This window comes from Neophocaena asiaeorientalis, unplaced genomic scaffold (genome assembly GCF_003031525.2).
Source record: "Neophocaena asiaeorientalis asiaeorientalis breed wild unplaced genomic scaffold, Neophocaena_asiaeorientalis_V1.1 scaffold229, whole genome shotgun sequence".
NCBI classification, from domain to species: Eukaryota; Metazoa; Chordata; class Mammalia; order Artiodactyla; family Phocoenidae; genus Neophocaena; species Neophocaena asiaeorientalis.
The window spans coordinates 1,506,856-1,531,495 of record NW_020174096.1 but is presented as its reverse complement, the minus strand read 5'-3'; the positions used below and the strand labels follow the sequence as shown (position 1 = coordinate 1,531,495).

Sequence of the window (24,640 nt, the reverse complement as noted above, 5' to 3'; positions counted from 1 at the left end):
ATATTTGTCTTCCTCTGTCTGACTTAGTTCACTTAGTATGATAATCTCTAGGTCCATCCATGTTGCTGCAAATGGCATTATTTCATTCTTTTTTATGGCTGAGTAATCTTCCACTGTGTATATGTACCACATCTCCCTTATCCATTCATCTGCTGATGGACACTTAGGTTGCTTCCATGTCTTGGTTGCTGTAGATAGTGCTGCTGTGAACATTGGAGTGCATTTATCTTTTCAAATTATAGTTTTCTCTGCATATATGTCCAGGAGTGGAATCGCTGGTTCATATGATAACTCTATTTTTAGTTTTTTAAGGAACCTCCATACCGTTCTCTATAATGGCTGCCCCAATTTATGTTCCCACCAACAGTGTAGCAGGATTCCCTTTTCTCCACACTGTCTCCAGCATTTATTATTTGTAGATGGACTAATTTTCAAATAGCCAAATATGTCCTCAGCTTCTCTTCTGAAAAGCATATGTTACCCTGTAGATTATAGAGTGAGGACAACACTATTTTAAAAGTTTTAACCCGGGCTTCCCTGGTGGCGCAGCGGTTGAGAGTCCACCTGCTGAAGCAGGGGACACGGGTTCGTGCCCCGGTCCAGGAAGGTCCCACATGCCGCGGAGCGGCTGGGCCCTTGAGCCATGGCCGCTGAGCCTGCATGTCTGGAGCCTGTGCTCCGCAACGGGAGAGGCCACAACAGTGAGAGGCCCGCGTACCGCAAAAAAAAAAAAAAAAAAGTCTCAACCCATTATTCATAAACAAGATTGGGAAGGTAGGTATCAAAATATTAACACTAGTTATCCCAAAGTAATAAGATTATATGTAGTTTTAATTTTTCATGACTGTATCTTCCATGTTGTGTTGTTTTTATAACCTTTTTAAAAAGAAAAATACATATTATTAAAATACTATCTAAAATTGGTTTTACTTTATAATTCAGTAAGTAATGATTTAAAAAAAAAGAATATAAGATTGTATTTTGGACAGGTATTTGAAAAACAGATTTTGTATCATAAAGAGGCAAGGCGTAAGGGAATTTGGAAAAGGAAAGAAAATAACATGCTTTTTTTTTTCCTTCCAGTTTTATTGAGATGTAATTAATACACAGCACTGAATTAGTTTAAGGTGTACAGCATAATGATTTGACATACATACATCATGAAATGATTATCACAATAAGTTTAGTGAACATCTGTCATCTCATATAGACATAAAATTAAGGAAATAGAAAATTTTTTTTCTTGTGATGAGACCTCTTAGGATTTGCTCTCTTAACAACTTTCATATATAACATAGAGCAGTGCTAATTATAATTACCATGTTGTCCATTACATCTGTAATACTTATTTATCTTAAAACTTTGTACCTTTTGACTGCCTTCATCCAACTCCACGTCCCTCCATCCCCTGCTTCTAGTAACCACAAATCTTACCTCTTTTTCTATGAGTGAGTTTGTTTTTGAAGTTTAATTGATCTACAATGCTATGTTAGTTCCTGTTACAGAACACAGTGATTGGTATTTCTGTACATTTCAAAATGGTCACCATGTGATCATTTCATACCTGTGACCCATTTATTTTGCAACTGTAAGTTTGTACCTCTTAATTTCCCTCACCTATTCTTTCCTTTCCCCACCCCTCTCCCCTCTGGCAATCACCTGTTTGTTCTCTGTATCTATAACTGTTTCTGTTTTGTTATGTTCTTTTTTTTTTTTGATACCGCATATAAGTAAAATATAGTATTTGTCTTTCTCTGTCTGACTTAATTGGCTTAGCATAATAATACCCTCTAGGTTCATCCATGCTGTCACAAATGGCAAGATTTCATTCTTTTTTTCCCAAGGCTGGATAGTATTCCATTGTGTATATATAGGCAGCATAGATATGGGTCTTGTTTTTGTATCCATTCAGCCACTCTGTGTCTTTTGATTGGAGGATTTAGTCCACATTTAAAACAATTATGGATAGGTGTGTGCTTACTGCCATTTTGTTAATTTGGGGGGGTTGTTTTGTAGTTCTTTTTTATTCTTTTCCTTTGTGATTTGATGACTATTTTAGTATTATCTTTGGATTCCTTTCTGTTTCATTCATGTGAATCTATTGTTGATTTTTGGTTTGTGTTTACTGTGAGGTTTATATCTTGCAATCTGTATATACATGTGACTGTTTTAAGTTCCTGATCTCTTAAGTTCAAACTCATTTTTGCTCCTTCCTCTCATGTTTACTGTTGGGCATCATGTTTTACATCATTTTGCATATCTCTTACCTACTTATTGTGGATATAGATGATTTTACTATTTTTGTCTTTTAACCTTTTTACTAGCTTTGTACGTGGTTGATTTACTACTTTTACTGTATATTTGCTTTTACCAATGAGCTTTTTCCTTTTGTAATTTTCATATTTCTATTTGTGGCCTTTCTTTTCCCCTCTGCTTGGAGAAGTCCCTTTAACATTTGTTGTAAAACTGTCTTAGAGGTGCTGGATTCTTTTAGCTTTTGCTTGTCTGTAAAACTTTTGATCTCTCCATCAAATCTGAATGAAAGCCCTCCTGTGTAGAGTATTTTTGGTTGTGGGTTTTCCCTTTCTTAACTTTAAATATATCATGCCACTCCCTTCTGGCCCACAGAGTATCTGCTGAAAAGTCAGCTGATAGCCTTATGGGAGTTCCCTTGTTCGTAACTTGTTGTTTTTCCTTTGCTGCTTTTTTGGTACGCGGGCCTCTCACTGTTGTGGCCTCTCCCGTTGCGGAGCACAGGCTCCGGACGCGCAGGCTCAGCGGCCATGGCTCATGGGCCTAGCCGCTCCGCGGCATGTGGGATCTTCCCGGACCGGGTCACGAACCCGTGTCCCCTGCATCGGCAGGTGGACTCTCAACCACTGCGCCACCAGGGAAGCCCTCCTTTGCTGCTTTTAATATTCTCTCTTTATTTTTAATTTTTTCCATTTTAATTACTGTGTGTCTTGGTGTGGTCCTCTTTGGGTTAATCCTGTTTGGGACTCTCTGTGCTTCCTGGACCTGGATGTCTATCCTTTCCCATGTTAGGGAAGTTTTTAGCTGTTATGTCTACAAATACGTTCTCTGCCCCTTTCTCTCTCTTTTCTTTCTGGGACCCCTATAATGTGAATGTTAGTATGCTTGATGTTGTCCCAGAAGTCTCTTAAACTATCCTCATTTCTTTTTATTTATTTTTTCTCTTTTTCTGTTCAGCTTCAGTGATTTCCACTACTATATCTTTCATCTTTCTGATCCATTCCTTTATGTCATCTAATTTAATGTTGATTCCTTCTAGTGTATTTTTCATTTCAGTTATTGTGTTCTTCTCTGTTCGGTTCATCTTTATATTTTCTAACTCTTTGTTAAAAACTTCTGACTTCTCACCCTTTTCATTTCATCTTCTCCAGAGTTCTTTGAACAACTTTACGATCATTACCTTGATCTCTTTATCAGATTTAGATTGCCTATCTCCACTTCACTTAGTTCTTCTGGGGTTTTATCTTGTTCATTAATTCGGTACATATTCCTCTGTTGCTTCGTTGTTCCTAATTTGCTGTTTTTATTTCTATGTATTTGGTAGGTTGGTTATGTTTTTCCAACCTGGGAGAAGCAGCCTTTTATAGGAGATGTCCTTTGCATGCCAGCAGCACACTCTGCTCTGGTCACCAGACCTGTGTGCTCTAGGGGTGCCCCCTGTGTGGGCTGTATGGGCCCTCCTGTGATGGGCTGACTACTGTGGGTGGTCTGGAAGGCGTGGCTGGTCCCGGGTCTGGTTGGTTGTCAGGCCCTGCCTTGCGTGGTGGCTGCCAGCCGCTGTTGGGTGGGGCTGGGTCACGAGGCTGCTGGCTGTGGGGCCCTGGGGCTCCTTGCGTTGGTGGGCAGAGCTGGGTTCTGGAGTAGGTGGTTGCGGGGCCAAGGGCCCCGGGTCTAGTCTTGGCCTGCCGATGGATAGGGCTGGTTCTTGACATGACTGTCTATGGGGTCGGGGGTGTCTCAAAGCTGGTGGGAGGGGCCGGATCCTGTGGCAGTTGGTTGAGAGGCCCAAGGTGCCCCAGAGCTGGTGTTGGCCCACTGGTGGGTGGGGCTGGGGTCAAGAGGATCCCCAGGCTGGTGCCTTCCCACTGGTGGGTGAGGCCAGGTCCTGGGGTTAGTGCCATCACACTGGTGGATGCAGGCGGTCCTGGAGTCTCTGGCTGCAGGGCCCTGGAGGTCTTGGAGTCGGTATTTCAGCCCACCGGTGGCCAGGGCCAGGGCCCAGGGGGTCCTGGGGCTGGTGCCTACCCACTGGTGGGTGAGACTGGCCCCCAGACTGTTGCAGGCCCACTGGTGGGCAGAGCCAGGTCCTGGGGTCTCTGATTGCAGGGCCCCGGGGGTCCCAGGGCTAGTGTGAGTGTACTGGTGTGTGAGCTGGGTCTTGGGCCCTCTGGTGGACAGGGCTGGGTCCTGGGATATCTGTGGCCTCGGGGTCTTAAGGCAGCAGACCTGTGGGTTCACATCCTGGCAGTAAAAAGCTAGAAGGAGGATTCCAGAATGGTGCTTGGCATCGCCAGCATTCTCGTGGTAGAACGAGCTTCCCAAAATGACTGTTACCAGTGTCTGTGTCCCCAGGGTGAGCTCTAGTTGCCTCTTGTCTCTTCAGGAGCCTCTCCAGGATCAGCAGATGGGTCTGGCCCAGGCTTTTTTCAAATTACTGCTTCTGCCCTGGGTCCTGGAGCGTGTGAGATTTTGTGTGTGCCCTTTAGGAGTGGAGTCTCTATTCCCCAAAGCCCCGGTTCTCCTGAAAGTAAGCCCTGCTGGCCTTCAGAGCCAAATGTTCTGGGGACTTGTCTTCCCAATGCAGAGCCACTGGGCTGGGGAGCCAGTGTGGGGCTCTGACCCCTTGCTCCTTGGGAGGAACCTCTGCAATTGTAAATTATTTCCCCCCATTTGTGGGTTGCCCACCCAGGGGTATGGGTATTGACTATACTGCATCTCCGAACCTCTTACCTGTCTTGCTGTGGTTCTCTTTTATATCTTCAGTTGTAGGTGATCTTTTCTGCTAGTCTTCTGGTTTTTTTCTTGAATAGTTTCTCTGTAAGTAAGTAGTTTTGTAAGTAATTTTGTTGTATGCCGAAAATAACATGCTTTTTAATTCTAGCATTCACTCTAGTGGACATATTTCCTACTTGATGATTAAATGGATGTTTCTAAACTTCTCTCTCAACATTTTACTTTACAGATTATTCAGAAGACATATACCTTAAAAGAATATTAATGATAAGATAGTGACATTATAAAATATTCTAAATGACTAGGAAAAATAATCCTTGAAGGCTATATGTCTTTATATCTAAAAGTTATCCATTCTCAAGCAGCTAACAAGCCCTTTGTTTGGATTGTGTAAATTCCAAAGAGTTCATAAATCTGAATACAAGAGAGCTGAAAGTCCAAGTAGAACAAAGGTCATCTAACTGCCTTCTAGAATATTAGTTCATCTTTGGTCTTCAGTAGCCATATGCAGTATGTTAAAAATCCATTTAGGGAAAAAAAGCACTCAAGCTGTAAAACATGAGATTTTTGAGATCCCGTTGACCACATGATTCAGGAAACTTACTGCTGTGTTTGGTATTAAAACCAAGTTATGATTTTCTGGAACCAGACTTTCTAATTAAGTTTATACTTGTAGGTTTCACATATAGTCATTAAAATGTATCTTCCCCCCCCCAAAAAAACCCATTCTGCTTTATATAGGGCTTTTTAAAGAAATATAATATGTAATATATATTATGTAATAAGGCAAAACTTGTTTTATTTTGATATAGCTTGCATTGAAAGGCTCTAGCTACAGTGGACTGCTTGAACGACATCATATTCACACCCAAAATGTAGAGCACATTCTTGATAGTTTACGGTAAGTCTGTGGGATCAGGTCTTGAGCGGGACTTTCAATTTTTATTTTTACTAGCAGCTAATACTTAGATTTTTAGTAAAGATGGCCATTATAGAATCATTTTAAGAAAATTATATCATGGCTAATGGACCTGATGTTACAGTGTTTTTAAGGAAATTTTTATTGTACTCTGAAAACTTCACAGATTTTCAGTTATTATTTGGTCTGCCCAAGAAGTACCTTTTCTACAAAGAGTTAATTTTGTACACAGCAGGCTTCAACTGTAGTGCAGTGTTTTATTTCTTAAACAGAATAGTGGATTATGTAGGTGTTCATTATAATAGTCTTTGAATGTCTAAAAATTACAAGTACAGAAACTTCAGTTAATTAGGGGCTAAATGAGTCAGCAAATAAGTTTCTGTGTATACAAGAGAATCAGTGTGAGAACACACAAATTAGAAAGTATTTTAGTCACTTTCAGTGTCTGGCACTCAATATTCATTGAATTTAAAATAACAGCTATTCACTTTTGTAATTTAAAAAATTGTCTCTCGAGGTGTAGTCTTCTGGGCCATTTTGTATTCATGAATTTTAGCATCAGAAAGAGTAGAGAAAAGGAAATTAATCAATATTGCTATTCGTCAAGGGCTTTAAGAGATGTTTTTAAAGCACATGGTGATTTGGGATAGTCAGTTTATACATATGCTTCCTATAGTTAATAGTTAATTGGTTGTTGTGGTTAAGTGAAGATGAAGCTGACCTTACAAAGCTAAACATAGATTTGTTTATAAAACAAACTTGTTTATTTATTTTAAATCTCTATTGTAATAATCTGCCTCTCAAAAAACATACTCCTTTATGTTACTGGAAATTTTATACACGCTTTACTTTTTTTATCTTAGGAATGAGGGGATTGAGGTTCGTCTTGTAAAGAGGAGAGAATATGATGAAGAAACTGTTCGATGGGCAGATGCTGTCATAGCTGCAGGAGGTAATAGTTTTGCAGAGGTAAAGGTGATGGAATATGGAAATGCTCTTTAATAATCATATTGCCAAATACCCTGTGGTCTAGCTGTGATGAAGCTTTCAGAGTCCTACCATAAGACAAATTTTTGGATTTTTAGGATCAGGTTTTAAAAGACGTGCTTCATACAACATTTTACTTTTCTAGTGAATGATGTTACTGTAAGGTTCTGTGCATGTATTTCTGTGTGTGTATTTAACTTTAAGTATGATTCAAAGGATTATTTATAACTATTTTGGTTTAGTTATGCCAGTCTTTATAAAAAAGTTGAGTTTAAGAGTTTAATGAGGGCTTCCCTGGTGGCGCAGTGGTTGAGAGTCCGCCTGCCGATGCAGGGGACATGGGTTTGTGCCCTGGTCCGGGAAGATCCCACATGACGCGGAGCCTGCGCGTCTGGAGCCTGTGTGTCTGGAGCCTGTGCTCCGCGACGGGAGAGGCCACAACAGTGAGAGGCCCGCGTACCGCAAAAAAAAAAAAAAGAGTTTAATGAGATTAGATAAATTCCATCCCTCTTTGGCCCCAATATACTTACACTTACACTTGTTTTTTCCTGAGCTTTATTATTATGTTAGTGACTGTTCTCTATAAACCTTTACATTGTTTTTGGAGAGAAAAATCCAAATCTGGACACTTTTGTTGGATGTATCCTCATCAAAATAATTTATGAATTGGGACTGATGTTATGCGAGAGGGAAAGAGGATTGGTTAATAGAAGTGATAGAGTTAGAATAGCGGTTCTCAGCTGGAGGCGACTGCTGGCATCCAGTGGGTGGCCAGGGATACTGCTCGCCACCCTACAAAGTTCAGGAGAGTCCTCACAACAAAGAATTATTTGGCCTGAAGTGTTCATCTTGTCACTGTTGAGAAATTCTGGATTAGAGTGGGAGAGATAATATAGAGGGATAGTGGGTAGAAAGGAGTAGACTGTGGCAGCCAACAGGTGGGATTATTGAAAGAACTAGTGTTCAAAATGTTGTTAAAAACTAGTTTTGTAACAAGTCTGGTTATGTCTTATGTCCTTTAGGTGATGGCACAATGCTTTTGGCAGCAAGTAAAGTCTTGGACAGACTTAAACCAGTTATTGGAGTAAACACTGACCCAGAACGGTAAGAAAAAACTTTTTTGTGCTTTGCTTTGCATAGTACCTGTTTATGATAAATCTTAAATTTGGAAGCTCCTTATCCTATTGGTACAGGGTGTTTACTATGGTGCATGCTGTGTAAGTGGAAACATCACCGTTGCTGGCTATCATGAATGTTAGAACCATGTTCCAAAATCATTTCAGTGATGAAATTTAGGCATGTAGAATTGACCTCTACCTTTAGTAGATTTCTCTTCTTTGTCATTATTTTCAAGGACATAGCTCTCTTTTTTAGCTTAGGCATGAGAAATATATACACATTTCGCTGGCGTTGGTGGTAGAAAATTATGATATGGGATGGACAAGTTCTCACATTTGACTTCCCAGGTAGTTTGGGAGTAATATCTGTGGGAGGATAGACTTGAGCCCTTGACCTAGGTGAGTACTGGTGACTTTGGTGTTGCTGAAGATGGATGAGTTAATGATGTTCCATCTTCTACCCTTCCTTCTGGCTCTCATCTACATTCCTGAATATGCCTCCACTGATTTCCTGGGTGACTTCGTTGACTTAATATATAGACCAAACCCTATTATCACTTTTTTTTTCCTTTCCTTAGCTTCACTGACATTTATCCTCATTCTGTTCCAGCCACCCACAGCCATGATCATACTTGGACTTTGTCATCACCTAGAATTTCCCCACCTCTCAAATCACTCTGACCATAGCCGCCTACCTTAATAGCAGTCCTACTTCCTCAATTCTAGTAAATCTGCCCTTTGACTTTCAGTGTGTTTATCCCCTCTATTTTTTTTCCTTAATTCTCCCTTACTTCATTCACTTTCCTGACAAATTTCTTAAATATTTTGTACCATTATCTTTCTGCTCAATCATGGATGAGTCTTTTCTACTCCACTCTGTACTGTCTCCAGAATAACTGATTAACATCTGTCGTTTTAACTTAGATCCTGGTGACTCCAGAATCTGTATATCCAACACTGATCTTGCTTCTACTCTTATCTTATAGTCTCTTCTCCCCACTGCAGCCACAGTGATTGTTTTATAAAAGTTTGATATATTCTGTGACCTCTGCTCAAAGTCTTACTGTGGTTCCTCATCTAACTCAGAATAAAATCTAATTTTTACTATGACTGGGGTGACCAACTCATCCTCATCCTGGTTTTCTTGGGACTTTCTCAGTTTAGCACCGGAAGTCCTATGTCCTGGGAAAATTGTCAGTCTCAGGCAAACTGGGACAGTTGGTCCCCTTCACTGTGACATTCAAGACTCTACATTATCTGGCCCCTGACTGTTCTGTGTCCTTATGCCCTATTATTTTCCCTTTCTTCATGCTATTCTAGCCATACTGGCCTCCACTTGCATGTATCTGGTGGCATTAAAAATGTAACATGTCTACAGATGAACTTATCTCCTTCCCCCCACCCATACTTGATAAATGAAATCATAATGGGTGCTGAAGCTGTGATGACCCATCCCTCACTGCCTTCCCTCACTCCCTTCGTTGTATTGGTCTAGGGATTTAGTTCTAAGTTTTAGGGATCTTACCTTTGAGTCCATCTCTTGCCCTCCTCACTGTATTTAAACATAGCTTTATAGTTTGTGGTTTAAATTACTGTAGTAACTTCCAGTCTTGCTCTTTCCAACCCATTCTTTATACTTTGCCTTAATGGTCTTTCTAAAGTACAAATTTGATTGTATCCACTCCTTAATTAAAGTCTTTCAGGGTTTCCTTATGACCTTCAGGTATATTGCAAATTCCGTAGCATAATATATATGATCTTTCACCATCTGTTGCCTATCTGCTTTTCTAGTTTCATCTACCCTCATTTACCTGTAGGCACTATACATTCTTCAGCTTAAAAAAAAGACTGATGCCTCTCTAGGAATATTCTAGGATCCTTCCTAAAGTCTGTTCTTTGGGGGTTTTTGTTTTTGTTGTTTGTTTGTTTTTTTGCGCTACGCGGGCCTGTCACTGCTGTGGCCTCTCCCGTTGCGGAGCACAGGCTCCAGATGCGCGGGCTCAGCGGCCATGGCTCACGGGCCCAGCCGCTCCGCGTCATGTGGGATCTTCCCAGACCGGGGCACAAACCCGTGTCCCCCTGCATCAGCAGGCGGACTCTCAACCGCTGTGCCACCAGGGAAGCCCTGGGGTTTTTTTAAATTGTATTTTTTTTGCAGTTTTATTGAGATATAATTGACATATAGCACTGTATAAGTTTAAGGTGTACAGCATAATGACTTGACTTACACGTGTTGTGAAATGATTACCACAATAAGTTTAGTTAACATCTGTCAACTCATATAGCTGAAAAAAAAAAAAAGGAGGGGAAAGTTTTTTTCCTTATGATAAGAACTCTTAGGATCTACTCTTTTAATAACTTTCAAATATACCGTACACCAGTGTTAACGATAGCCATCATGTGGTACATTACATCCCCAGTACTTATCTTATAGATGGAACTTTATACCTTTTGACCACATTCATTCAGTCCCCTCTCCCCTAACCTCTGAAGGTTGTTCTTAAGTGCAGTTGAATGTATGAGCATCCTAACGTCATGATTGAAGGCTCACATATGGGAGTTTTTGCTCTGGTGAGGAGCTTTGTTGATATCAAGAAAGAGTTTGAAAGAGTAAGTGAAAGAGTTCTCCAGATGTCCATGTGCTTTTCATGCCTTTGTTTGTGCTTTTGCCTAGAGTGCCCTTACGACACTTACTCAACTGTGTAGTTCTTTTTCATTCAAGACTGGTACCTCTCCTGGGCTCTGACTATGATTCCTTGTACGGAGAGCACTTACCTCTTCCTATTATTTTCTGCTTGATTGTCTCTTCCATTAGACTATAAATTCCTTGAATATAGGACTTAATTTCTCTATTGCTAGCATTTTAATTGCCTTTAGTATTCGTGCACGTGTATTTTAGAACTTTGCAATGACATATTTTTACATCATTAAAGTAGGAGATTCTTTAGTGATCATATTTTATACAGTTTGTTGAAACATATTTTCCTTTAAAAGCTGGCTTAATACTCATTAGCCTGTGGGGATTTTGAAACTGGTAAGCAACAGGTGTTGCTTCTCTAATTTCTGCCTAAAATGATGTGTTCTAGAAGTCCTCTGGTTTTTCTTTTTGCCTCCAGGCAGAAATGTATTAAGCCCCTGGCTTGTTCCATAATTCAGATTGCCTGAATTCTTTTTCTTAAGCACAGAGGTGTCTCACAATCCTTAAATAAGCCCAGAAGTCAATGTTCAACTTAAGTTTCTTCTTTTCTGTAGTAGTTGTCAAATGCAGCATAACAGATCATCCCAAAACTTAGAGGCTTAAAACAATAATAATCATTTATTATCTCTCATGGTTTCTGTGTGTCAGGAATCCAGGAAGAGCTTGGCCGGGTGGTTTTAACTTGGGATCTCTCATGAGGTTATAGTCAGATATCAGCTGGGGCTGCAGGCATCCGAAGGTTTGACTTGGGTTGGAGGATCTACTTCTAAGATGGCTCACTTGTGGACTCATCTAAATTAAATATACAATTTCGGTTTTCTCTTTTGTATTCTGTACTCACTCTACTGACCCCTGTAAATAATTACGACATTTAAATGCTTAATGATCAAAATGGGATAGAGGGCATGTGATAGCCAACCTCCAAGATAGCCTCCTAGTATTTACACCTGTATGTGGTTCCCTTCCCACTTCTGTATTCAATCAGGGCTGGCCTGTGGGACCAATAGAATATGGAATAACAGTGTGTGAATTCGAAGGCTAGGTCATAAATGGTATTGCACCTTCTGCATTGGTCTCTTGGATTGCTCATTCTGGAGTAAGTCGGCCAGAGTGATGTGAGGATACCAGAGCCGCCCTGTGGGGAGGCTCACATGGAGAGAGACTTGAGGCCTCTTGCCAACAGCCAGCACCAGTGAGTGAGCCACAATGAAAGTGAATCCTCCAGCTCAGGACTAGATTCTTCTCTCTAGAGTGTTTTGGACCTGAAGTTGACCTCCATAAGTATTCTACCAAATGTTGATTATCTTTTATAATCTTAGCACTGTAGAGAAGTATTGCAGTAGATATAAAAATTTAGTCCCCTGCCTAAGTTTCTTAACCACAGTGTTGACCCTCTCAGATAAACTGATTAATCACAACTTTGTAAAAGCCTTTTTCTCTGCTCTTCACGTTTATGTTAATTTACAGTTATTATTAAGGGTTTGTTTTGCCAGGCCTACTCTCAACCTTTCCTTCAAGATTGCAGCATCATATAAATGATGATGATTGAACTTTCTGGACACCTTTCCTCACGTTAGGTGCCATATCCTCTCATCTTCCTGTATCAACCTATAGGCAATCTTAACACGTTGTAATTTGCAATTTAAAAAAAAAATTTATCTTCTACATAAAGCTATTAACTCCTTGAAGGAGCTCATCCGTATATATACATAAATAAATAAAAATTTAAAAAAAAATATATACACACATATATATATGTGTATATTTTTATTTATTTATTTTTATTTATTTATTTTTTTGTGGTATGTGGGCCTCTCACTGTTGTGGCCTCTGCCGTTGCGGAGCACAGGCTCCGGACGCGCAGGCTCAAAGGCCATGGCTCATCAGCCCAGCCGCTCTGCATGTGGGATCTTCCCGGACTCGGGCACGAACCCATGTCCCCTGCATTGGCAGGCGGACTCTCAACCACTGCACCACCAGGGAAGCCCCTTTATATATTTTTTGAACAAATGAAGGGTTACATTAGATTAAGCTGTGAGTTCTCTTTTGGTTAAAAGAACATCTTAAATGACACTTAAAAGGGATTTATGGTTCAAAAAACTTTCACATAAATAGTTTGATTCCTCATAATAACCTTTTAGATTGGTGGTTTTACGGCCCTTTTAGAGATGAGGAAGCTGATGCTAACGTGACTTGCCCAAAGTTATAGTTAAATAATTTAAAGGTAAGATGCAAACACCACTATACCATTAGATAATTTTACAGGGAAATCAATCAGTAGCAAATTCGCTTTTATTTTTAGTTTTACTGTAATGTGGAAACTTAAGTTGTATTATGGCATTAAACCTGTATTTAAAGTACTATTTCTATTTGGTCTTTTTTTTTGTTCTTGTTGAAAGTATAGACAATTTGTGGCAAAATGAATTATAGAAGTAGAAATTCAAAAAATTTCATATCTGATTTTTGTAGTTTAGTGATACCTTTTGAATTAAGTACTTCTTTTCTTCTTCCCTTTACACCACGCAAATTCCTTTTAAAATAAAGGTCTGAGGGTCATTTATGTCTTCCTGTTCGATACACGCATTCCTTCCCAGAAGCCTTACAGAAGTTCTACCGTGGTGAGTTCAGGTAGGAATTTCTTATTATTGCTCTATCATTATCTTACTAAAATATTATTATTATTATTATATAATTATATTATTAATGTGTGCCATTAAAAATGCTGTTAAACAGAACAAATTAGATAATATTTGGATTAGTCCATAGATGTAACAGTAGCCATAAAAAATAATACATTAGCTGAGTCACAGCCACATCTAACTTCCCTTCTTCCAGCCTGACTTGAGCTGTATGGAGAAACCCTGCCAAGTGCCACTTGGCTTATAATGTAATTGCAAGTAGAGGTTTTTCTCCTTCAGTGAGATAGAGGCCACGTCTCTACTTTAACCTCGTTACACGTTTTTAGCAGTTTGGTAGAAAGATGATTAAAACTGTTGGTGAAAAATTAAATGTTCAAATTCTCTGAGATTTTATAGTTTTTATCCTCATCTTCTCCCATCCACAATGACTGAGGGTTAGATTTACTCTAACCATGCTGAGATTCCTGGTATCTCTGCCTTACGTGTTAAGTATTTCTTAAGCAGTGGAGATGTTTTTTCATATTTCTTTCACTTAATTAGTTCAGTGGTCAGACTGCCCTGAAAAGAGAAGGGTGGAAGGAGGAGCTGAGTTGAGGTTGGCCGATTAATTAGAGCCAAGTTGGACTACTTTTCTTTCCCTGACTTAGCCTGGATTTTATAGTTTGAGAAAACTTTTTTTCTCTAGGTATTTGTGAAATTGCATTAAATCTTCTTGACTTCTGGAATCATTTTTTAAAAATTTATTTATTTTATTTATCTTTGGCTGTGTTGGGTCTTCATTGCTGCGCGCAGGCTTTCTCTGGTTGAAGCGAGCGGGGGCTACTCTTCATTGTGGTGCGCAGGCTTCTCATTGCGGTGGCTTCTCTTGTTGCGGAGCACCGGCTCTAGGCATGTGGGCTTCAGTAGTTGTGGCACACGGGCTCAGTAGTTGTGACACGCGGGCTTTAGAGTGCAGGCTCAGTAGTTGCAGCGCACAGGCTTAGTTGCTCCGCGGCATGAAGAATATTCCTGGACCAGGGCTCGAACCCATGTCCCCTGCATTGGCAGGTGGATTCTTAACCACTGCACCACCAGGGAAGTCCCTGGAATCATTTTTTTTAGTAACGATTCCAGTTTCTAGTCATTTCAGAAATTTAGCACCTTCACAAATGACTAATATACTCCAAGTAGGAGTATATTTTTGTATACTTACCTAGTAGAATCTGTCCCATTGGCTTTTTTCATATGTTAGTTTTTGATTTTGACATTAAACCTGATTCTTTTTTTCTTCACTTTTCTACCAAAAAGTCATTTAAGTTTTAGGTTTAATCTTAAGTGTTATAATATTTGTTATTGATCTCTTATTGTAAAAAACAGAAAAACAATATTACAGAATTTTAGGGAAGGGATTTTTATCTAATCTAAATTTTAATCTAATCTAATCTAAACCTTAACATAATAGTGTTTTAATTTCAGAATGCTTTCTTTTTTATATATGTGTTATACGATGAGCAAAACACAGCTACACAGCTATTAGCTAAGTATATAGGATTTAATGAATACTTGATAAAAAGTTTGACTTTAATTCAAGTTATTTGGGAGGTTTTATACAAGTACATTAGATATTTCCATTATAATAGAAAAGAGAAATAAACATCTAAATCTGTCTTTGATCAGGAACCTGTGGGTTTTAGGTGTTTCTAGTATAATAAGTTCATGGAATAACTAGTTTTTTATTATGAATTTTTTAATTTTGAGAAATTATAATGTCTAATCCTTTGTTTAATTTATTCTATTTTAATATAATTTGCTTTTCCTTCACTCTTCTAAGATGGTTGTGGAGGCAGCGAATCAGGTTATACCTTGAAGGGACTGGCATCAACCCTGTTCCTGTGGACCTTCACGAACAGCAGCTAAGTTTGAATCAGCATAGTAGAGCCTTCAACATTGAGAGAGTTCATGATGAAAGTAGGTAGATTGGGAATTAAGTGTGTTTGGGGCAATATGTAATTTATAGTTCCTTTGATCTCTAATTTCTAGAAGTAATAATTTATAATTAACTTATTTGGGGATTTCAGTGCCACTGACAACACTTAAGGAAGTGCAATGAACTACTTGAGTTGTAAAATTTATTATGATTAGATTCTGAAATAATAAATATAGCATATTTCCATGTGAAACTTTTTCTAGAGTGGGTTTGAAAACTCATTGATTAGGGAAGGACTATAAAATGTCCAGGAGGATAGTTGATATTTAGGGAAAGATTCTTGGCCTTAATCTTTGAAATGTCAGAAAGGAAAAAGAAAGTGGTAGAAAGAAAATGAACTAATCTGTGAAAGATTTCATAATAATTATACATTTATATACTTAACATTTAATTATATTTACCATGGTTCTAGTTATTGATTAGAATCTTTTTGTTAGGAAATTTTCGCATCCCAGCTTTAAGATTTGCATTTCAAATACTTGTGTAAGATGCTAAGAGAATATTAGCATAAGCTGATACGCAGGTTTTTTGTTGTGTTAAGATGAATGCTCAGTTTTGAGCTAATTTGTGGATTATAATTTAGCAATATTTTCCCGCTTTTTCCAGTAACTGTAAGACTTTTATGATGCAAGAAGATCCCAAGAGATACCCTAAATGTCTGTGGACTGTATAAAAGGATATTTTTTCCTCCTGCATTTCATTTCTTGGCTAAACTTATCAGCAAAAGCTATCTTTACATATCTGCTTTCTGTCTTTGTTTCTGTCTTGTCATGGTATCGTGATGTTTACTTATGTTTATTTTTTTTCAGAGTTTTTCATGGTGATTTATAGCTTTATAGGGTAACGTGTTCCTAAACTGAGTTAATGCCATGTTTTAAAGATGCTTCTTCTTCCCTGGGAAAAAAACAATCATTTGATTTTTAGAAAGCTTTTAAGTAATTATTTTTGAAAAATCTAGACATCTAGCATATAGACATCTAGCATATGATTTCTTATTATCATTTTTGAAAGATTGCAGTAAATATTAAGATTAAAATTTTTTTTAAGATATTAAAATCTTAGCTAGAAATTTTACTTTATACCTCACGAAAAGAAGTTATTGCTGTCTCCAAAAGATGTTCAGGATTTGGTTTTTTTTCACCAACAGCATTATAGGAAAGATGTAGCTTGGTATTTAAACGTTCATTGCTCAGATTCCTATCTCAGGTTCACTGTTTTTAGTTTATAAGCTAAATTAATATATATGAAACAAAATTACACATAAACTTAGTAATATTCAGGATGTTCCTATCTCATTAGTGTTCTAGAAAAAGAACAGAAAATGTTCGAAATAAAAAATATATATATAAGAAAATTTCTCAAAACTTAGGCACCAGTTTTTGAATGTAAGGACCCACAAAGTACTTAATATAGTCAGTGGTAAGAGGTCCCACACCAAGGTATGTCAGAATACTAGGGATAAAGCAAACCTCTTGCAAGCTTCCAGAAAGGAAGTGATGGTGGTGTTGATGGTGATTGTGGTTGGAACAGGTTTTTTGATATATAAAGAATCTGGAATCACAGTAGTTTCAGATTTCTCAATAATAACCCTGGAAATTACTTTACTTATATTAATTACTAATATTGTTATTAGCAATTATATAACATTTACAATGTCTAGGCACTATTTTAGTGGGCTTGTTAGAGGGTTTTTTGATAAAAGAGCTTTATTTTCTGAGAAAAATTTAGAAGGATTTTAAGGATAATCTCATATTTGCTATTTAAATTCTCTTCAAGTTGGCAGGGAACATTTTCTAGGAAGCTGCCATTTGGGATTTTTGAATATAGGAGTAGGTTTGAGATTATAAATATAGCACCATGTTTGATCCCTGATCGCTTTCTAATTTAGAACAAAAGATTACAGAGAAAAACAATCCTAGTTTTTTTTTTTTTAAACTTCAGCTTACAAAAGGGATGATTTAACTTTTAAGCAAATAAAATTTTCTATCTAGTGTTATCTGTCCTTAACTAGGTTATATTTGTATACAAGTTAATGAAGAAGAGTTCATTTTTATTACCTTTATAACTTCAAGGGAAGGTAGGGTTGATTTATTAGTTATTTTTTAAAAAAACTTTTAATCACATAAACTAGTAACTTTCTTATTTGAAAGCCTGGTTGTATTAATTTGGATAAGTGAATTGATTTGATAAACAACCCCATAATCTCAGTGGCTTAACATACTGAAGGTTTATTTAGAGCTCAGCTCACTGTCCAAGGGGTGTTCAGGCAACCTCTGAACAATGGCTCTTACCATCTTCTAAGGCCTCTGAGTCTTCTGTTGGGTCCTGTGTAGCTTGTGGGGAGAAGAAGACAGTGAGAGCATGGAGGATCCTTAGGGAAGTTTTAGGAGCCAGGCATTTTCACTACTTCTGCTCATATTCTATTGGCCATTTCTAGTCCCATAGGTATACCCAATGTGAGTAGACCTGGAAGCATAGTCTAACAGTCTGACAGTGTGAGGGAATTGCACAGGGTTGCAGTCTCTGTCACTAGTATAACAATTCTATACTTACAAATACAAATTAATAATCAATTTTGTAATGCATTCTCTTGGATAGAAAATTGTTAATTGGTATTGAGTCCATCTTATCATGTCCTGTTGAAGCAAGTTGTAAATGAACAGTTCATGATTAGATAATGTTTGGTAGTCAATTAGCATGAAAGAAAATATAAGCAGAATTAAGATGATTAATGAGACTCGAAGCAATTTTACGTTTTCTCTTCCTTCTTTGGTAAAAGATTTCAAGTGAAATTCAGCAAGCACACATAATAAAAGTGCAATACAGAAAGGAAAATTAGGATGAGGAAAAACAGGTCTAGAGGTTAAAAAGTCAAGACCATATAAAATAAAAATATATGGTTACAGTTTGATGGTGAGATTTCAGATTTATTAGTAATATTTAGTGAGTACTTACTGTTAGTTGAGCATTTGCAGAAAATCTGTGGGGAGATGTAAAACATTCCATTAGTGATTTACCCTATGCAAAGAAAAATAGTTTAAACAATAAATTTTAACTTTTTACATCGGTAAAACTTGTCAGATGTGAAAATGTGAATATATCTAGTACCAAATTAAGAGTTTCAAGAGTTAGGTTTTGCAGTCTGAAGTACAATCAAATTCGATTAAACACAGCAAATTTTCTATATACCTTTTTGTGACACATTCTTTCTACTATATTAATGAGATTTAGCTGATAATGTTAACCCATTACATAATTTAGTCAAATAAGTTTTAAAAGGTTCCTTGGTATTGTAACAACAGCTTATAATCGAAAGAATAGTTGGGCCACTTTAGGCAGTTATAATCCAAAAGATACGAGATACATGTAATTAATATTCAATAAACATAAATAGGCTACAAGTCAGAGGAAAATAATAGATTGGTGGTTGTGTTGGTGACAGTGGTGGAAAGTTTTATTAGTGTATTAAGTGTCTAATGTGTATTAGATATCTATACACATTACCCTGAAACATAGAATCTTAAAATGTAACAAATTACCCCAGAATTGAGCATCTTAAAACAAAATATTTATGATTTCACAGAGATTGTGAAGGTCAAGAATCCAAGAGTGGCTTAGCTTGTTAGTTTGAGTTTAGGGTCTCTCAGGAGGTGACAGTCAAGCTGTTGGCCGGGACAGCAGTATCTGAAGACAGGACTGTACTGGAAGATATGCGTCACAACTCATCACGTGGCTGTTAGCTTCAGTTCCTCACTATGTTGGCTTCTCCATTGGACTGCTTATGAAATATCTTCCCCCCAGAGCAAGTGATCTGAGAGAGAGAGTGACCAAGGTAGAAGCCAGGGTGTCTTTTTTAACCAAATCTCAGAAGTGACGTACCGTCACTTCTGCCATACGTTGGTCACATAGACTAATCCTGGTGTGATGTGAGAGGGAGAGTTGTACAAGAATGTGAAAACCAGGAGGCAGGAATCACTGGAGACCATCTTAGAGGCTAGCTGCTGCCACAGCTGAGGTGGACTTTTAAGCTTTGACTAAGGAAAAAGATGTGGAGGAGACAGAAAAGGGAACTTGTTCCATAGTGCTTGCCCACCAGGAGATACTTGGGTGCAATGAATCTGCTATTGGTGACATTGAGAGGAAGGGCCTGGCATTTCCATTTGGAGACTGGTAAAAGATAAAAAGTAAGAGAGACCATTTGAAGGTGACAATCACAAGTTTGATCCAGAAAGCAGTGGGAATTCTTTGGAGAATTTTGCATGATGGAGTGATGTTTAAGTAATCATCAAGGAAGATCACTTAATCTGTGCATACAACCTTATAGAGTAAAAAATAGGGCTTCCCTGGTGGCGCAGTGGTTGAGAGTCCGCCTGACGATGCAGGGGACACGGGTTCGTGCCCTGGTCTGGGAAGATCCCACATGCCGCGGAGCGGCTGGGCCCGTGAGCCATGGCCGCTGAGCCTGCGCGTCCGGAGCCTGTGCTCCGCAACGGGAGAGGCCACAACAGTGAGAGGCCCGCGTACCACAAAAAAAAAAAAAAAAAAATAGATGACATTTTTTTAGGAGTCATAGGAAGAGACGTGGCTCTGTTCCTCCAGTGCTGCCATTGCTAAAAATCACTCCTGAGGTTTTCTATTTGAAAAAGTAATCTGAGTTTTAACATAACTGGTTTGGTTTCCTATATGAGCCATTCATGTAATTTGCTGCTTAAATCCAGAATGGCTCTCCTTTGGAAGTACTTGATCATCTCTACTACTGAAGCTTCCAGAGTAAAACTAAGTCAAGTGTGACCACATGAATCTTATGCTATGGATAAATATATTTTATGACTCTTGAAAAATTGTTTCAAGAAGACCTAAGTTTTATTTTGGAGAGACAGGGGCTTCATTGCTTCATAATGTTTAGATGATTTTGTGGGTCTGTATTATGAATACTTTAAATATGATTTAATTTATCTGTTAATAATGTTAAGGTATAGACACTACAAAGACAAATATGAGTATATTAATATTTTATAAATTTTATATGATAAAATTTCAAAAATTTAAGGAGCTGTCTTGGATTTTTCTTTCATTACCTTCAGGGTTTGAGGCTTCTGGACCCCAGCTCTTGCCAGTGAGAGCACTAAATGAAGTCTTCATTGGGGAGAGTCTGTCATCCAGGTACTTTTCAACCTGTGATCTTGAGTTTGAAATTTTAATATTTTAGTAATTTTTAAGCTATTTATTTCTACAACCTAAGATTTGTGAATGGTTGATACTGTATAAGTAAGAGAAATGAATTATTTAATGAAATATTTCCAAACCTTTGTACATGTTAATACATGTTAAGAGGAAAGAAGGTGTTATTACTAAAAACGTTTGTGAAACCCTAGGTTAAACAAAGTTACTCAGATTTCTTTACTGCAGTATTTCTCAGAGCCTTTAATCTATCATAGAGGTGCTTTATAAATGTTTAAGAGAATGATATATAGGTATATATTTGCAATTGATAAAAAACATTGATCTTATAGACAGTCCATATTAAAATTGCCCTACTGACTGTCTTAATGTTTTTTAATGCTGACTTGTTTGCTTGTTTTGGTCCAGGATGCAGGTAAGGAGAACGCATTTGGCTATCATGGCCCTTTAGATTTAATCAAGAACAGTTCTTAGCCCCACCCCTGTTTTGTCATCTATGATTTTAACATTTTTGAATGGTCTAAGCCAATTGGTTTGTAGAATATTCCCTTTTTTAGATTTGTATGATTTTTTTTTCTTCTCTGCATGATAAGATTCAGAATGAGCATTTTTGGCAAGTATACTACATAGATAATAGTGATCCTTCTTAGTGCAACATCATAAAGCAAGTGTATCGACAGCTTAAGATTTGTAACCATCATTACCAAAAATTAAGGTTAGTGAAGCTCTTTACTAGGAATATAAAAATATAGTATTTTATTACTGATAAAATCTATTTTGTGAGTGTTGAATATAATTTAGGCTTAAATTGTCAGTAGAATTTTTTTGCAAAAATTTTTTGTGTGACACCAGTTACCAGTTATAAAGTGACTGCCATAATATAAAGTTAATTTAACTCTTGGTAGTATGTTAGAACTTTCCTTCTCATTTTTGTTGATGTAAGTGAATTAGGGGTGGAAGATAGAGATGAATCTACATCCTACTTTCCTGCTTCCAGAACCATGTGACCCTTTGAAGGTCACATAATTGATTCCCTAGTTTACCGAGAGTTTCATATATTCTGAAATTCTCTTTATTATAAGTCATATCCTTTTATAGGAAGTTTAATTATGATGAGAGAAATTTGTCTTAAAAAAGCCACATTTTAGCCAATACCTTAACTGAGGTAGGTAGTACTGAAGAGAGCAAAGCCTTGATTCAACAGAATGATTTGAATGATCTTTTTGAGTTGTAATTATTTTATTAATATAATTTTAAACATATGCTTTAAAATACATTGTGCACCCACTAGGGATATAAAGATGAATAAGGTAAAGATAGTGGTATCTCACATAAAGGTAGTAAAATACATAATTTAAAAATTATTAAAAGTAAAATGTATTCTTCAAAGAAATCAAATAAAAATATATTACTTAAAGAACTTTAAAATATGGTAAAATGTAAAGATGTATTTAATATAGTAAGACTTATGCAGCAACAGAAAAACTTTGTATATAGCATATCAAGTTTGAAACAACATGGAAATGAGTAATGGATACATTTGTGTCATAAGAGAGAAGGAAGAGAATGTAACTCTAATTAGTGATATAATCTAGTCATTATTGCTAAAGAGGCAGAAGAGAACAACTTCAAAATGAGATTGGAGGAGGTCTGCATTAAAATAAATAGATGACAAAGGTAAAGATGTTTTGTGAGTTTATGCTTAATTCTAGGGAAGCCATTTAATGGCTTACATTATTCTGTTTGTATATTTTAAAGGTCATAACTTCTGAGAGCTTCTACTAGTGTTGCTTTATGATTTGTACTTACTAAAAAATAACTTATAAAAGGAGGAAAACTGGGGTCAGTTGATAGATTTTTTGGAAATTCAGTGAAGTCCCATTAGGAGGTTTTAGACTGAATGCTTTTATTTTTTGTGGTGGTCGTGATTTGGTTGGTTTACCCCTGATGTGTGATGCTTGTTCTTTTTGTGATCTTAGATGCCTCACCTGATATCTTTACTAAGATAAGGGCAGCAATGGGTTGGCTTCTGATGCCACTGAAAAAGATTTAACTACTGGAAATGTTAGAACTTATTTTTAAAGATTCTATGACATAGACCCTTAGGCAGAAAGGAAATGAACACTTATTGGATGCCTGCTATGTGTCAGGCACTGTGCATGTTGTGTAAGTTGTCACATGTATGCTCATAGCAGCTCTGTGAGAAAAGTAGTTGTATTGATCAGTGAAAAATTGAGCTTTGGAGAATTCAGATAACTTGCCCAAGGTCATATATTTAGTTAGTTAGCATCAGAACCATCATGTAAACCCAGAATTTCTGATTCCAGATCCTGTATTGAGTTGTCATGAAAACTTGTGAAGTATTGCCAATTTTTGGACTGCCCCTGCCTGTACACGCCTTCCTACTGGCAGTGCTATCTAAAGGTCATCTTGTATTATTTCTTATATAGCATCTTGTTTACTGCTTAAAGCAGAAAACAGCACTCTAAATAGTTGGTAATTATTATTTACTTTAAAATTTCTGACCTACCCACTAGAATATAAACGTCAAGAAGATCGTGTCTATTATGTTTGCCATTAAATCCCCACTACCAACACAGTGCTTATTAAAACATAATAGGCACTTAATAATGTTTATGGAATGAATAAATATTGAGTCCTGCCAAATGTTTTCATTATCTCCATTTTGTAGGGAAGTCTGTGGCTCAGAGAAGTGAAATAAATTGCCCCAAATCACACAATTAATAAATAACAGAGCCAGGGTAAGCCTGTGCTCTTCTTCAGTGTATACAATAGAACTGTGGTCTTCCTGAAAACTGAAGTGCTTTGCTTGGAAAATACGAAGTGCAGCAATATTATTCCTGCCTCATTTATAATGTTCTTAGACTTAAGAACATTTTAAAAGCCCAGTTTTTTTTTTCTTTTCTCCTATTTGTTCTAACCTAGAATGTCTTATTCTTGGGCTGTAGCAGTGGACAATTTAAGAAGAAGTATACCCACTCTAAAGGGACTGTGAGTTTTATTGCTGCCTTAAAAAAATAATCTCCCTGAAGCCAAAATTCTCTGAGTTGACTAATCTTGATAAACCTGCATGTGGGAATGACACTAAATTTGTTCATTGTTTTGGGCTCAACGTCTCTCACCTGACTATACTTTCCTTTCTCTTCACCTCTGCTTCTCTTCTATCCTCACTTACCTATAATATTTGGCTCTATGTGATTCTGGCATAATAGCAGCCATTCCTATGGATTCAGATGGCTTGTCTGTGTATAATAGGCTCCTAATGTACCTAAAATTCCTAATTTTCTAGGAAGATATAACAAAGCTATGAGATAGATTAAATGTGAATATTAGGCTTGCTATCTTTTATTTTTGTAGAGAATGCTGACTTTAGAGAAAAAATGACATGGAGTTATATCATGTAAAATGTTCACAAACCAAGAGCTTGGTAGGAGAAATGAAAGGGTTAGAATAAGAGACAAATTATCCATTGAATGTTAGTATTTGCAGGCATGTCTAATAATTGTCATTATTTTGAAAAGCTGTATTTTGTTAAGGGTTTATTTTAACTTTTTTATTTGCTGGAGAAAAGTAACCCATTGTTGACCAGTGACATCATTATTTCAAGATATAGCTCACAAAATAAGCTTTTACGTGTTTCAAAAGCTCTTTGAATAGTTGCAAATCATTTATACATTCATGCAGTTAAAGAATAGTGTCATTATTGCTGGTGGGAGAAGACTCAGTTGATTCCGTATTTATTAAATACACTAAGAAATATAAATCTTTAAAAAAATTACAGTTCTTGTTCCCTAGTTTCGCCCAGTGATCCAGGACTGGTTGAGATTTTTCTTTAGAACTTCATCATCTCTGCTAGCTTACTGTCAATTCAAAAGGCACATTAGTATGTAACTTAAGAAACAAGAGTTTAGCAGAAACTATTGGTAACTTGAAGGATTAGATGCAGACTTAGATGTAACAAGGACTAGCTACCAAGAATGAAACTCTCCTAGGAATGGTATTTTCTTTTTGAATTCTGAAATAAGGTTCTGTATGTTTCCATAAAAGCAGTAGCAGCAATGCTAGGTAAAAATTTACAAGAAGCTCCTGTTTGAAATGTTAAAGTATTGATAGAAAGGAGGCGCA

General features: G+C 37.2%; 1 protein-coding gene across 3 annotated transcripts in view; it reads left to right on the top strand.

The window, feature by feature from the left end:
• NADK2 (NAD kinase 2, mitochondrial) overlaps positions 1-24,640 on the top strand; it is a 46,637-nt gene that overhangs the window by 10,033 nt on the left and 11,964 nt on the right. For 2 of the 3 annotated variants that reach the window (XM_024754647.1, XM_024754649.1), the window contains exons 2-8: positions 5,799-5,887; positions 6,769-6,857; positions 7,915-7,996; positions 13,253-13,336; positions 15,158-15,294; positions 20,398-20,476; positions 23,441-23,506. In XM_024754647.1, the coding sequence (XP_024610415.1) occupies positions 5,799-5,887; positions 6,769-6,857; positions 7,915-7,996; positions 13,253-13,336; positions 15,158-15,294; positions 20,398-20,476; positions 23,441-23,506 (626 nt within the window). The remainder of the gene's footprint in view (positions 1-5,798; positions 5,888-6,768; positions 6,858-7,914; positions 7,997-13,252; positions 13,337-15,157; positions 15,295-20,397; positions 20,477-23,440; positions 23,507-24,640) is intronic. The other variant, XM_024754648.1, reaches the window with a different exon arrangement.